Source organism: Falco rusticolus, chromosome 11, assembly GCF_015220075.1.
Source record: "Falco rusticolus isolate bFalRus1 chromosome 11, bFalRus1.pri, whole genome shotgun sequence".
In the NCBI taxonomy this organism is placed as follows: Eukaryota; Metazoa; Chordata; class Aves; order Falconiformes; family Falconidae; genus Falco; species Falco rusticolus.
In genome coordinates, this window is record NC_051197.1 from 26,671,445 (window position 1) to 26,686,263 (window position 14,819).

The following is a 14,819-nucleotide window of genomic DNA, read 5'->3' on the forward strand; positions in this document are numbered from 1 at the left end:
AAGCAATTATAAACAGTAGTTTGCTCTTCTACTTTACAGACCTATGTTGAAGCATGTATTTATATGGGATAGTGTTTAAAAAAAAGGAAACACCAAATGCTTAATCAAGAACAGACTGGAGATTCATCTCCTCTGTGGCTGAAGGAAGCGACCCCGACACGCAGGTTTTGATCTTGAACATCAAAACTGGGGTCTGAGAACAGCATGCTGTAGCAACACACACACACTTGTTTCTCCAAAGCAACGGCTCAGCTTTGCCTCCAACCACACCAATAAGTCAGATGTGTCCTCAAAGCCTTGCCTGCACCACCAGCCACCCCGCTGCTTTTTGAAGATGTTCACCACAGCCATTTGCCGCAGCAGTGATCCACAGCATGAGAGCTTTCAGCAACCCACCTGGCTCTTCCTCGTCCTTCTAGGTTTCTGACATAAAAGACAAAAGCAACACAAATCCAGGTCCAGCAGTTCAAGCCTGGCAATGCCTACCCTCACTCAGCCCCACTCTCTGCATCCCAGCATGCGTTCCCCAGGCAGCCCAGGACAGGTCCCCATCCACTCCTATGATCGTTACAAGAGATAGAAGATACAAAAGATCATTACAAGGTCGTTACACACTCCATGACACACGGTGAACTCCAGCCAGCCAGCCAGCGCTGGGCATGGACAGACGCCTCCAAGGCACAGGGAGCCAGGAGAGGCAGCAGGGAGGTTGGGCAAGCATCTCCTGCCAGCACACTGCCCACTGCGCAGCCTGTGCAGCACCCCAGCCCTGCTGCCACCGCGGGCTCCAGAGCCACGCGCGATGATACTTGGCACCTGCTCACACCCCTCGCCCAGCAGCTGGTGCCCGCGCTGCCTTGCCCTTGGGGCAGTCAGCACAGTGCACCCATGGCACTTCACAACACAGACAGGGGTGTTGGGGAGCTCCCATTTCTTTAACGCCCTCTGTGACCCATACAACTGCTGTGGAACGTGGCAGCTCAGGGAGCAGCACCTGAAGTCCCGGAGTTCCTTGAAGTTGGAGGCATTGCCAACAAGCATGTCAAAAGTCATCGAGCACGCAGCTTTGCCCAGAGAGGACCCACTCTCAAGTTTTTTCTGACACCGACTGTGTTTTATGCAGACAGCTTGTCTTGGTGGGGTTGCGGGCACAGTAGCAGCCTCCCTTAAATGTCAGAAGCGTACTTATTTCTCACCCACTGCTTCCTATTTTCACAAAGATGCTTTTTTATGGGTGGGTGAGAAGGAGAGACGACAAATCCAATGAAAGCCATTTCAGCCACATCTGCTGCATCTTCTCTTTCAGGTGCTTGGCTCAAGAGCCCGCTGATAGGCCACACTGCAGCAAGTCAGAGACTGGGGCTATTTTACCATCAAAGGATCATTTTTGGTGCACAGCCTACTGAACTGGTCCTGCTGTCACGCTCCTCCTTTCCCCTGTCACCACCTTCAGGGCTCACCAAGAGGATACGTGCTGGAAGGCAGTGGCAGGCAGGGCTGTGCCGTGGAGCACGTCGTGGTGCCTGCAGGCTCCGCATTCTGCTGGCCTCCTGCTGCTCAAGCACCAGATATTAACAGGGCTTTTGAAATAACAGCGGGACAGTTTGCTGGAGGTAGGCACTTAAGTCATGTGAATCTATTTCGCTAAAAGGCCTGGAAACAGAATTTGGACAAGGTTGAGGTCTCCTAAAACATGGGGCAAGGACAGCTGGGAAGGAAAGGAAGGCATAAGGGGGACAGGAGCGGTGTCAGATTTGTCTCTCTGCCTCCCTGTCTCCCTCTGCCAGATCCACGCTCTGTTTTCAGCAGCTTCATTACGTCATTGGAACAGGATGGAATAGTTTCAAATGGAAACACCTTCTACACCCTTTATCAGAGAATCGATCCCCTTCACCAACACCAACAAAAACCAAGCCATATTTAGACAGATTTACTCCAAAGAACCCCCTCCACCCCGCCTCCAGGGGAGAGGGGAGAGTTCTCATTAATAATACACACTATACACTAAAGTTTATGTTGACAGCAAAGAGAATCAGCTAGCAGCTACAAGTTTTGTCAGCAGATTTAAGGACAAAAGGATGACCTGCTTGAGGTACATCAATCAAAGCAGGAGTTGAACTATGATCTAGAGCTAATACTTGACAGAAAATAAAATTTTAAAAAAGCTGTAAGTGTGAACCACTGTGTAGGAGAAGCTCTCATCAGGTTCTGGACGGAGTCAGATAGGTGGCTGAAAGTAATTAACAAATATTTCCTATTACACCAGTGGCAAGTGGAAATGCTAAAAAGCAAGTATTGAAAGCCCACAGGGCTGCATATATCACACCCGACAACTGAAGGAGCTGAGAGTCATTTTGCATTCAAAAAACAAGATCCAAAACATCACCCTGAGATACTGACAGCCTCGGCAGCCTTTCAGGGTCCTGGGTCAAACCGTGCCGTCAGGGCCAGGAGAGGCGACGGCTGCAAACCCAGTGAGGGTCGGCCACAGCTGGCAGAGAAGGCACCCGTTAATGCTCGCTGCTGGGGGCGGTGGGCAGAGTAACAGAGAGCACCGTGTCCAGGACAAGGCTTCAGGTTTTCCATCGGGATCATCCTCAATGCAGTGCTATCTCAACCCCTATACCACAGATCTGGAGAAAACCAAGCCAAAATATTACACCAGTCATTTTGCAGATGAAAATAACTGGTAAGAGATCCTAAGCAACCACGAGGACAGAGAACTGAATCAGAAGAACACAAGTGTGGAAACAAGAACTGCAGATCAAACTCTTTAAATAGAAAATAACATCCTAGAAAGAAAGCACAGTCCTGACGCTGACAGAGAGGCTTCCCAGCCAGACAGGAGCCTCCAGCAGGGAATGCCCAGGGGCTCCCGCAGGCGTGAGCTCACGTGCAGCACCAGGCAGCCACAGGCAGTCCCAGCCCCCACGCTGCAAGCTGACGTTCAACTTCAGAGGGGCTCAGGGAGAAGTTGCAATAACTGCAGGAAAGCAAAGAACGTGCGTTCAGCTTGGCCCATCCAAGAGCAAATGGGCAGGGGGGGGACGGGGGGACAGCGTGTGAAAAACCTGTATAAAGAGGGATGATTTCTGGCAGCACAAGGTCTCTTGAATCTCACAGAAAAATCCTTCCCAGGGAGCCACAGCTAAAGGAGTTTGCACAAAAGACACAGATTTTTGACTGAACACTGGGAAGGATGCTTGTGAGAGCTGCCCCCAAAGGCAGCAGGAGCTCCATCCACCGCAGCCTGCGAGGGACACTGCAGACACCACGACCCACCCAGCCTTTGCAGCAAGTGCTGACATCTTACTGTCATTTCTTTATTACATTTTTTTTAACAGTTCAGTTTCCCAGACAAGGGTGACGCTATTCATTTCCTCAACAACTGCTGTCTTTGCTAGAAACATTTGCAGCACATGTAAAGCCGTGTCTTGGTGCCAACAGCTCGTGAGGGAGACATTCACATATCCATACTCAAGAGCAGGTTGCAAAATCCATTTCTAACAGCTCTGGCCTGGCGTTGCAGTAACGTGGGCCTCTTCCAGTCAGCAGGGTGCCCGCTGCTCTTTTTCACCGTGATGCCAATGAGCCAGCAGCAGCCGGGGGTTCAGCAGAAGAGATAGAGGGCTCTGACCTGAGGCAGGAGAGCATCCAAGCAGGGAAGGAACCAAAGCAGCTGAGAAAAAGAAGAATTGAAAGAAAAGTGAGATTTTATTTCTTTTGTGTCTGTAATAGGAGTAAGGAAACGAGGTACAGTGGTTGTGAGGTAATGGGATCTATTGTTCAAACATCTGAGGAAGAGAGAAGCAGGTCATTTTGTGCCGTACCACAGCTCAGCCACATGAGAATATGGAACAAGGCGTCGTGGCTGCTCAGGGGTTGCGAGGAAGACCACAGTGAATGTGCAGATGCTGAGTTTCCGTCCGCCCCAGTGACAGCCAAAAACTGCGTTGCCCAGCCCTTCAGCAGGACCCATGCCCTGCCCAGGCTGCCAGTGCCACCAGCCTTGGCCCCGCAAGATGCCAACTGCCCCTGCTGGCCAGCGTGACCTAGTCAGTATCTGACAATTTTATTCCTTCTTGGGAGAAGCCGTTCTTAGCTTATTAAAAAAAAAAAAAACGAAAATGAACAAACAAAAAGTGCCTAATCACACACATGCTCCCAAGATCTACTTTGAGATCCTTACCAAGTCTCACCAGGATCACAGCTCAGCTCTGTGTCACTGAAGAAACCCAGACCCTATGGCATCAGTTTGGCATCTAGAGACCCCCACACCAGGCGTGCCCATCGCATCACACGAGCCCCATGACACAGAGACCCACACCAGCTGACTTCCCAAAATCCCAAGGGACCTTCAGCTGACTTTCCTGGGATTTACCTTTGAGCTACAGGTGGTTTCGCGGGCAACAAACACAACCTTGACATTCCAGCAGTAACCACATCAAATTACAACTAAGAGAAGATATTCATTAGCTGCTTAGAGTTATTTTTTTTTTTTGGGGGGGGGGGGGGGGGGGGGGGGGGGAAGTCACAAAGATTCTTCTTTGCTGCCAGTTCAGAGGGCGCAGCAGCTGGCTGCAGGCTCACTGCCACATCTAACAAAGGGAAAACACAAACCTCGAGATGGAAAACATTTTCTTTCCATTTCTAGGTCCATGAAGCGCAGCATTAACTTCATTCCCTACCAAAAGACATTACCTCTGATTTGTGACTTAATGAGCGAGTCTAACAAAAAGCAGCACGGGCAAGGCCATCTGCAGCTCCCGGGCCGTGTACCCCACAGGAACCAGCACACTAAGGCAGCAGAAAGCTCCTTGGCAGCTTCTTTTAAAATGACTATTCTTAAATTAGAGAAGGGATATGCATGTAATATTCATGAGTTTCGCTTTCCTAAAGCTAACGTATTTTATCTAGATGAGCTCTGGGAACACTAATTCTTCTCGAGCTGTTACAAACCCCAGTAACATCCCCAGCAGCACCTGATGCTGTTTGACACTCAGGGTTTCCAGATGAGACACCCCCCACCCCACCCCCCGCACTTTGTGGTCAGGGCTCTACACTTTAATTGTTCCAAACGAAGCAGAACATGCCTGTGCTGAAGCGAAGCTGCTAAGCTGTTCCGTCTTGGTTCATCTCACACTAACTTGGCAAAAGCAGAAGCCACACAAAGACACTTCACACCGAGCTCTCCAACTTGCCAAGTACTGCACGGCTGGTGGAGTACATGTATTTTAAAAATACCTGGTTTCTACTCTGATGCTTAATGGATATAACCTAAATACCTTATTTTGGCAAACACAGCTAGTGATTCCCTTACACAATGCCTATGTTTGCGACTATCCTCCCATAGAAACCTTCGTGTTAAATGATTTTTGACCTGAGGACCTGCCCAAGGGCTGCCAGGACGCCAGCTCACTGCTGCATGCACATCTGGCTTCCTGGCATTTTACACCCAGAACTGTCCAACCTTATTTATGCAAGGTCACAAGATGGACGAGGCCCTCCCTTTAAACATCCACATCACTGCAGGAATCTGTCAAAATTTATGAGTTCAAACTTAGAAACTATTCTCTCTGGAAAAAGACGATGACCGATTGGAGAGAAACTTGATTTCACCAAAGAGTCAAGTTATGAAAGCTAGAGTCAGTGTGACATCAATAAAACTGGAAGTAAAAAAATGACTCAAGAGCCCACATGAAAGAACAATATTAAGCAATAAGAACTTGATATTAAGAGACTTTTTTTTAAAAAAAAGTTGTTACAAATAATTAAAAGCAGTGAGGCAGCAGCAGGCAGAAGCTGCAGTTTGGCCTCCAGTTTATTGCCAGAACACTCTCAGGTTTGCAAGAGCTCCGTAGGTTCCTCCTTCAGATGCCAGCTTTCCCAGCAGCTGAAGCATCACCTGTGCTTTGACTGGAAAGTTGAAATGGTTTGGTAACGTACTTGGGGGACTCCAAGAGTCACTCCTTGGCCAACGTGCACCAGCGGTGACTGCGATAGATGTGCTTTATTTGCAGGAGCCATTGCTGCGAACAGACAACTCCGCTGACCAGGCACAAAACAACTGGGCTGACATTTTTTACCACATGGCCAAAGTTTCTGTTAGCAAGATACTTAAAATACTAGAGAAGTCTGCACTGCCTGCAATGCCTTTGCTCCCCACCACACCAGCTGAATTCACACCAGCTCCTGTTGACTCAGAGCCCAGAGGCAGCATTTCTTAGGAACAGTAAGCAGCTTTCCAGAAAGTGAGCCTACACAGCCCATGACATCATTTATCCTTTACATCGATTTTTTGGGGTCACTTTCAGAAGTGGGAATGCTCTGCGGCATTCTCAAGACAGTCTTGAAACACGGGAGCCTGAGTAAGAAGAGCTTCTGGCCGCCCCACGTTATCTACTGCCTGCGGCATCTGCCGCATCTCCGGCATGAACTGGAAGCCGCATGGCCTCAAGCCATGGCCTCACCAGAGAGCCCTGCTCTGTCCGTTTAGGATATGCATTATCCCCACGGCATGTTTCCTAGGTGTTCAGTACAAGACAAGCTTTATCATGTATATTTTTCTACAGAATGCAGCAGCTCCTTAGATCCAAGTCATGCCCCGTGTTTAAAATATAGAGAGAGTATGGTATTAGAGGACTGTTTTAGAAGGCATTTAGTTTCACACCTGAAGTTTGAACGCGTGCTTAGATCTAAACATGCACAACCTACTCTGACTTAACAATCTGTTTTATACATTAGATCTTGGTATCAGGAGCAGCAAAAAGGCGTTTCAGTCCATGGCTAAGTGTCACCTTCCTAAGAGAGCAGGAATGTATACGTGAACACTTCTAAACACACACAATACATACTCCTTGCAACCAAGGAGCGCTGCTAACTCCTCGACTGTTAATCGACTAACTTGACTGGAAATCACAATTTCCAAGTGACCTTCAAGGATTGCTCACTAATGCTGTGGGGTAATCCCATTTAGGAAGCAAGTGTATGCGGGACAAAGTACAAAGCTGCCCATTATAGCAAAACAGAAAAGGATGAAGAAGAATGTTTCTGGCCATCCACAGAACTGCTGCTCCCAGGAAAGGCAACCTTCTACACCCCAGAGCTGTATGCTCACACTGTGCCTTTGATAAATACGTATCACCACCACTATCTTCAGTTTAAGTTCATTAACTTTAGCTTCACAACCAGATTTGCTTTCAGCCGATGCTTACAGGCCAGACAGAGCCAAGCAAAACTAACCTCCCCCTGTGAGAGACATTTATTGCCTGCCTATTGCATCAGATGCATTTGGCCTCGTTCTACATCTAACAGCATATTACAGCTCTGCCAGCCTTTAGTTTATAACCAAACAGTGAAGATGGGCCGTTTCAAGAATTCGGTCACATCCAGCTTCAGCTGACCGTTACTGACAAGAACAGCTCAGCGATCGCCAGGGCAGTAAAGAAAAGCCTGCTCCCTACAAGCGACATATCAAAAGGAAGGCCAGTAAATAAAAAAAGCCCACAAGCACACACCCCACACACCCCTGGCAAACCCCACACATTCAGTTGTTTTTAAATCACAGCAGTATGAAGTGGAGAGTCTCGAGACGTTCAAGCAAGAAGTTAGTGCCAGAGAGGTCTCATTTGAGAAGAGAAGTAAATGCTGGACAGCTGGTGAGGTTGGTGTGTGGCTGCACACGGCACTGCTGTGCTTGCTAGAAATAAGTTCGGAGGAAGGGACCAGTCAGGGGGAAACTTCAAACTGAAAACTGTGGTTTGGAATGATAAATGACTATCTAACATTTTCTTTTAACGGCCTTTTATATCCCTCATAAACCCTAGCTCCAAGTACCAAGTGGTAATTCCATGCAGGCATTCTCACAGGAAGCTACCGCCTCTTAAGGATGCTCCTGATGAAGTGAACTGACACCACTGGAAACTTTTCTAGCAGTTTTACATGGCCACGATTGCTGAACTTTCAGACAAAGCACCACTCAGCCTTCAGCCTCCCTTCCCCCACCCCACCCCCCCTTTTCTTTTTTTTAACTAGACAAACCCATCTAGCCTGACAAATGAGTTTATGAACTCCTTACTATGGTGCCAAGGACCCCAGTTCTAGCCCTGGACTGAAATTTAAAGCCTAGTCCTTCTCAAAGAGTTCAAGCCACAAGTTTCATTTTCAAAAGGAAAAATGCCAGCAAATTAAAGACAAAGTGTTCAGATTTATTTGGAAATTCACAGTTTCTAATGGCACTACAGCTCTGTAGTTACATACTCTTGTTCCACAACATCGTATGCTGCACTCAGGTGGTATTTTCTTCATCCAGGTTTAAAATTCTTCCAAATCCACGATCAACACGTCTGGTTCATGTGCTCTGACTGGCTAATTGTGCAGATCAACTCCAAAAGTACATAATCTTAAAATATTCATAAACTAACAAGAAAGCAGCAAAAAAACCAAAGGCTTTAAATAAGTCACATTACATACAATACCCAGGAAAGGCATTAGATCTGTTAAAAAGGGTACCACTAAAAGTGCTCAATAAGTTAACTTATTTTTTACAACATGAACCTGTAACACCTGTCAAAAGGAATAACCTTTTGTTCCACTCACTCAGATACACACTCAACGTTTGAGCAATCACACATCCTATAGTATCCAAATACACAATCACAGTCAAAATAAAAAAAAAACACTTGGATATGAAAAACACCAGCCATACAAACACTGCACATTTGTTAGCCAATACAAAAGCAAACATTATTGAAATACCCACTGTGAACCAGCCTGACTGGTCAGACTTCAAGGCTTTGCAAACTCAACACATCCAGAGCTGGCCTGGAGAAGGGCCCAGCTACACCAGTTTGCCCCCACGTTCTTCAGCTGAGCTTTTTCCCCAGCCTCTCGGCAAAGGAACAGTGAGCCTTCTCCATTCGCTTCCTTCAGAGAACTACAGCAGGCAATTTAGGTAACAAATGCACTCATCAGCCTAAGATCCCCTGGTACACAGGGAATCCCAAAGAGCCACTGTAACTCATTTAGTACATCAGACCACAGCTCCGATATGTAACTGAACGTGGAAATAAAACGATTACCATCCCCAGAGAGGTTATCTTCCTCAAATGAGTTTGCAAAACTAAAAGTCTTGTCAGGCAAGCCCACCTGATTAGTATTTTTACAGTATCCAGTCCACATTACTGAGTCCAGCTGAAGGCCAACACGTCCCTTTACAGCACTGTAGTGTTGCATCTTCAAAAAAAGCTAGAGAAATTACAAAATAAATCAAATGACAAACAATTGTATCTCCCCTCTTCCAGTGGCATTATAAATAGACAAAAGGCACATAAATATGGGAAGGTGCAAGAAATAGGAACAAAGCTAAAGGAAGAGGATTAGGCTTTTATCCCTATTCCACCCAACAAACTGGGTTTCAAAAAATCTCTGCCCCAGGAACTGTGAAAAAAAACCTTTATAAAATGAACCCCGCCCTCCCTCCCCCCAAGCTGTTCTCATAGGAAATTATCAGCCTTGTAAAGCTGCAGCTTATAGCCAAGATTGACACAATCCCATCTATTTAAAAAGACAGAAACCAAATTTCTGAATACTTTCCAATTAGTTGAGCTCTTCGTCTCCCACTATCCTCCCACAAAATACCACAGACTGTTCTCAAACGAACAAACACCCTCCTGTTTGAGAAGTTCAGCTAGTTTTATATGTGTCCAGAAACTGCCGTGACACCAAGTGTTCCCACTGTTATATCTTTGTTTCCTTTGATTATGTCATGCAGGCTTGGCATTGACCCTGACTTAGTCTGTATCAGAGTTTTTATGAGCTTCCCTTGGTCTGAAACCTTAGACCGTCTTCGTTTTATAGCCCTCTTCTCAGTTTTTGTCTTTTGGGTCTGTCCATTGCACAGGCTTGTACATGCTGAAATGCCACAAAAATAGGATTCCTCAGACTGTGATGACGTTTCGGAGCTTCCTTCAGATGGAGGGCCCTTGTACGAAGAGTGATAAACTTCCCCAATGTTAGAGAAGTCCCTCTGGTTTGTAAACGGCTTCCTTCCTTTAATTTCCCCGTTGGCTACTGGAGGCAGGGGCTCTGTTGCTGGCTTAATAGTCTCTACTTTTTCGCTTTTGTATTTACAACGCTTTTTCTGAAACCACAAGTAAAAAGAGAAACAGTTAGGTTCTGAAAGACAAGCAAAGCTTAAAAACCAAGCCCAGGAACCGGCGGAGGGGAGAGCAGCCAAGACGTGCGTCACCTGCCGGCAGAAACACGCTCAGCCCAGCCTGCCCTCCCTGCAGCCACCGTACCTTCTTCTCTGGGGAAAACTTCAGGGGTTCTACAATGTACAGGTCTTCCGGATCCACTGCGAGAGAAGGAACACAAATTTAGCAGTCTGACCCTGCCATCTGGAAAGCGACACAATTCTAAAAAAGCATGACAAAGTATTCCACTGGTCACACAGGTTTTGCTCCTGTTACAAGTTAGGGGAGGCGCAACCCATGAACAGTGCAAGTGAAGTCAACACACAGAGGAGTTCCCCTGTGCTGTCACGGCAGCTGTCAGTGATAAATGCTTGAAAACACTTGACCTCCTGATAGAGTAGCCCACAGAAGAGGTGCAGAGAACATCCTTCAGGGAAAAGGAACAATAGTCAGCAAAAGTTAGTTTCTACGAAAATGAACTGTCACCAACGTAAGAGTGTTTAGCGTGCAGCCTGCCCCTGACAGGACAGACCCTAGAAACATGTGTACCTATCGAGGACAGATGTTCTGACACAAGACCAGTCTGGCATTCTTCCATCAATGCTTTGTAAATCATTCATCCAAGCTGAAGCAGGGGAGAATTTGGAAAAAGTGTGGCTTTGCAAAACAGCCGCCTACGCCTTAGCTAGCCTCTACTGCAACACGTTCCCAATTCAACTCATCAGTTTTCACGCAGTTTTATTCACAGCACAAAAACCCATGATGCAAGTTTGCTGCACCAAAAAAAGCAGTGCCAGCTGCATACTTGGTAGTTGTTATAATCTGCAACACTTAGTTTTGCATGATGATGATGGCCTAAGAAATCAAAATTCAATTGTCCCAAGTGTAACATGCACACTGAAAAGACCAGATCATTCCTCATACCAAAGGCAAGATAAATAGCCTAAATTTTCTTATTGCAGTTGATAAAATTGGATCCTAAATATCTGCCAAGTTTCAAAGACAGGCTATGATGACTTCTCAGAAGTCGGGCGTTCAGATTTCTCACATCCAGCATTAAAAAAAGAAGCAGCCACTTTCTGCAAGCTTCATAGCTTTGTAGACCTGAATGCCTGCATGGATTGCTAACCCCAAGAAAACATCTGTAGAGCATAAGTGATAGCAAAGACTACATTTAGTGTTTTAGCATAGTTTAGCGCGCAGTTCCGTGAGAGTCTGGTAACTTGTTCATGAACCACTCTGTCCTACAGGACATACATGCAAACTACCACAATCCAGCAGCATTTACCTGCAATTCCATTTTCATATGTTTATAGTAACACACACATTGTACAGCACTAAAAGTAACTCTAGAGACTAGATGTACAGTATGTGAAGAATACCTTCTTTACCGGCTAGCTGAAAAGACTGTGATCTGACCAGTGGAAGAGAAGTTCTTCTTTTCAAATTCATATCATCATAGGAGGAAAAACACCTAGGAAACAAAATCCACAAAGCTTTTTTAAACACCTTTTTCCTAGCACTTTGTCATACACATTGTTCGTTAAGAAACATCTTTGGCAGAAGGACTGATTTATTTGCCGAGGTGCCCAAGAAAGGCTGGCAAACAGACGCAGTACTGTATTTGCAACAAGCTATCAGGGCATGTTAAGTGTAGTAGCCCCAGAATGCTCCTAGGAAAGCACTACTACAGAGCAGTAGTTCCTTTCTATCTGTTTTGAGCACGCAGAAAGGTGACTCAGAATTTAAGTGGGTGTGCCAGTCTCAGTAGATTCAGGAAACATCAATAAAAGCTGCAAGAAAAATTTTGTTTCAAATATAATTACCTTTTGGGACTAGGGTAGTGATTACTTTTGGGAATTTTTGAGAGGTAATCTTCACAGAACTGAGAAGTGCTTCTGCACCGCTGCACACAAAGCACCAAGCCCAGGATGACACACAGAACCAGAGAAATCACAAGGTAAGTCTGCCGATCAGAAACCTGAAAGGATTTAATATAGTACTTAAAGACAAAGAATAATTTAATGATACTATTATTGTGTTTTAAACATTGAAATATTTAAAAGAACAAAACTGACATTCTCATGTCACTTTCCTCCAATTTCACTAAACTTTTGTTCAAATTTGAGTTTTTTCAGAGGTTTGACAGCCTATTGGCTACACAGTACCGGAGGAGTGAATGCTGAAAACCACCAGCTGGTAACACAGGACAAGATTTCACCAACTACAGTGCTACCATGACTTAAAGCAGCAGCCACCCCTTCTGAAGAGCTTTCAAACCTACCTGAAAGTAACATAGTTTCTTAGTATGCTTTCTTACAGGAAGCAACTACTCTGTTTTACAGTTGACATGGATGTTTAACACTGTCTCAGTTTTATGTGATTTTCCTCAGCTGATATTGCAGTACTTCACAGAATGAATACCATTATATTTACTTGATTCAATGGGTTTCATCTTTCTGACTACTGTTTCATTTCACAATCTAGCAGAAGGATTTTTTCAAGTACGTTAATTTCTGAAGACTGACAGATGAAGTTTACTAGAATTACATGGAAGCTGAAAACCACGGGTATTTTGCACATAATGTTTAAAAAATGAATTGCACAGTTCTCTTCCTATTAAAAAAAAGTAGTATCTTCCATGCACTAAGAAATCTTTGAAGTCAGAGACTTCAGAAGAGACAAGGAAAATTACTTTTTTGTAACAGGCAAAAAAGTCAGACTAACAGACTCTTGGCGACTAGAGCCATATGTTCAAATTCCAGGGTACTCATCTAACATACCCTGATGATCACCACTGTCAACGCCCAGTTAAAACCACAGCACTCACGAACACAAGCTCTGCCAGCCAGGCATTAAAGAAAAGAGTTTCATTAAGTGTTAGAAAACAGGTCATGAGATGTCTTTGGCAACATACACAAAAAAAAAGGTCACGTTTACATTACTACTTGAAATCCCAGGCTGGAGAAGGTAAACATGAGAGATTATGTTCCTAATACTGCTGCCAAGATTCCTCTAATCTCAAAAGATCACAATAGCCAGACAGGAAAGGAGAAGGGCGCCTTAGCTGTATGAGCCTCCCATTCAGTAGCTAAGAGCACAACCCTCCACGTACTCGTCCGTTATTACAGCCCAGTTCCAAGAGTGGCCAGTACGCTCTTGCACACCAAGATTCCTGTGGCAAGAGTCTGTTAATACTCAAGTGGACAATGTTAAGTGCTGGACACTGCAAAGCACCCCATTTTACTGAAGCTGTGTAACAAAGCCATGCAATACAATTGGTTCTGTAACACAGAAAGTGCCAGAAAAGTTCCTGAAGCATGAACTTTATCATTCCCTCTGAAACTTCAAACATTCTGTATGTATAACCATTATTAAAGTACCATTATTGCCATTTCAAAGTCAGTGGTTAACCTAATTTCATTAAGAATCATTTCACAAAACAGTATAAATTCCAACGCACTCCAGGAAGGCCGAGATATTAGGTTATTATATCTGAGTTTTATCTTTCTCATTAGCTCAGACTACAATCATGGGGCTGGCAGGGCTGTAACAGAAATTGTTACCATTGTTGCTGTGCACAAGACAACTCAAGCTACAAAAACCTTCCTCCCCTTCCTTAGCCAGCTGCTAAAGAAGGCTGAAACCAACAATGCAGACATCATCTCGAATGAAAAGTTTCATTTAAAGACTCCAGACCTCTTCAAATTCAGGTATGTTTACGCATTCATTTCCTTTGAGTTCTGATGACATATTGCTGAATTATAATTACCTCATGTTTTAATTCTGCCACAGTTCTTGACAGATTAGAAACCAGCTGCGTCATGTTGGTGAGCTGTGCTTGTAACAACTGGATTGCTTCTGTTTGCCGCTGATCCTGTACAGAAGAGAGTCATGGCCATGCTATTTAGTTGTCAGGTTCCCACCACCATATACTCTCACGTGTGCCCCGTTAGCACTGTCTGACACAGGCAGGCATTTTGTAGCCGCACGACCTGTTCAGCATTGTTTCCAAAAACATTCGTGTCACATTTGAAACAGCAACGTTTTTACCTATCAAATAACGTTGTGTAACATTACATGCCAAGTGCATTTCATTACAGTGACTTCTGTTATCTTTATTAAAGGCAGGCTCAATAGCCAGCTCCACACAATGACTACCAGGAAGCCGAGTACCATCATGTCACAAAATCCACGTGCAGATGACCAGGCAGAGCTGAAATCTAAGGGATGACACAGCTTCTGTTTTGGGATCAGGCAGCCAGCCTCTTAATGACAGGAGGCTGAGACAGCCAGGAACAAGTCCTTTGCAGCTACCATCTCCTTCCCAGCAAGAGCCCCAACAGGATTAAGAAAGGTGAGCAGACCATCAGGGAGGTTAACCAAGAGTCACACCTCAGACTGACCAGCATTTGATAGTATTTAAAAAAAAAAAAAAAAGGCAGAAAAGAGCACGCACATGAGCTCAGGGTAGTTGCAATTTTCTTCACTGTTGATGGATAAGCAAGCTACAGGCCTGGGACTACACTTCAGATATTTCCAGTTTGGGGTTAAGTCTGCTATGCCACACGAACCGTTGCTTTAGTGATTTTTCAGCACTGCAGTTAGTGCTATATTTCACAG

At 45.2% G+C, this 14,819-nt stretch overlaps 1 protein-coding gene across 5 annotated transcripts in view; it reads right to left on the minus strand.

Moving 5' to 3' along the window:
* Window positions 1-8,186: 8,186 nt before the first annotated feature.
* Window positions 8,187-14,819, minus strand: part of SUCO (SUN domain containing ossification factor) — a 40,903-nt gene continuing 34,270 nt past the window's right edge. For 3 of the 5 annotated variants that reach the window (XM_037403842.1, XM_037403840.1, XM_037403839.1), the window contains 5 exons: window positions 13,969-14,073; window positions 12,023-12,177; window positions 11,579-11,670; window positions 10,302-10,357; window positions 8,187-10,141 (listed from right to left, as the gene is read on the minus strand). In XM_037403842.1, the coding sequence (XP_037259739.1) occupies window positions 9,695-10,141; window positions 10,302-10,357; window positions 11,579-11,670; window positions 12,023-12,177; window positions 13,969-14,073 (855 nt within the window). In that variant the 3' untranslated portion in view covers window positions 8,187-9,694. Of the gene's footprint in view, window positions 10,142-10,249; window positions 10,358-11,578; window positions 11,671-12,022; window positions 12,178-13,968; window positions 14,074-14,819 lie in introns of all 5 variants that reach the window. The other 2 variants (XM_037403841.1, XM_037403843.1) reach the window with 2 other exon arrangements.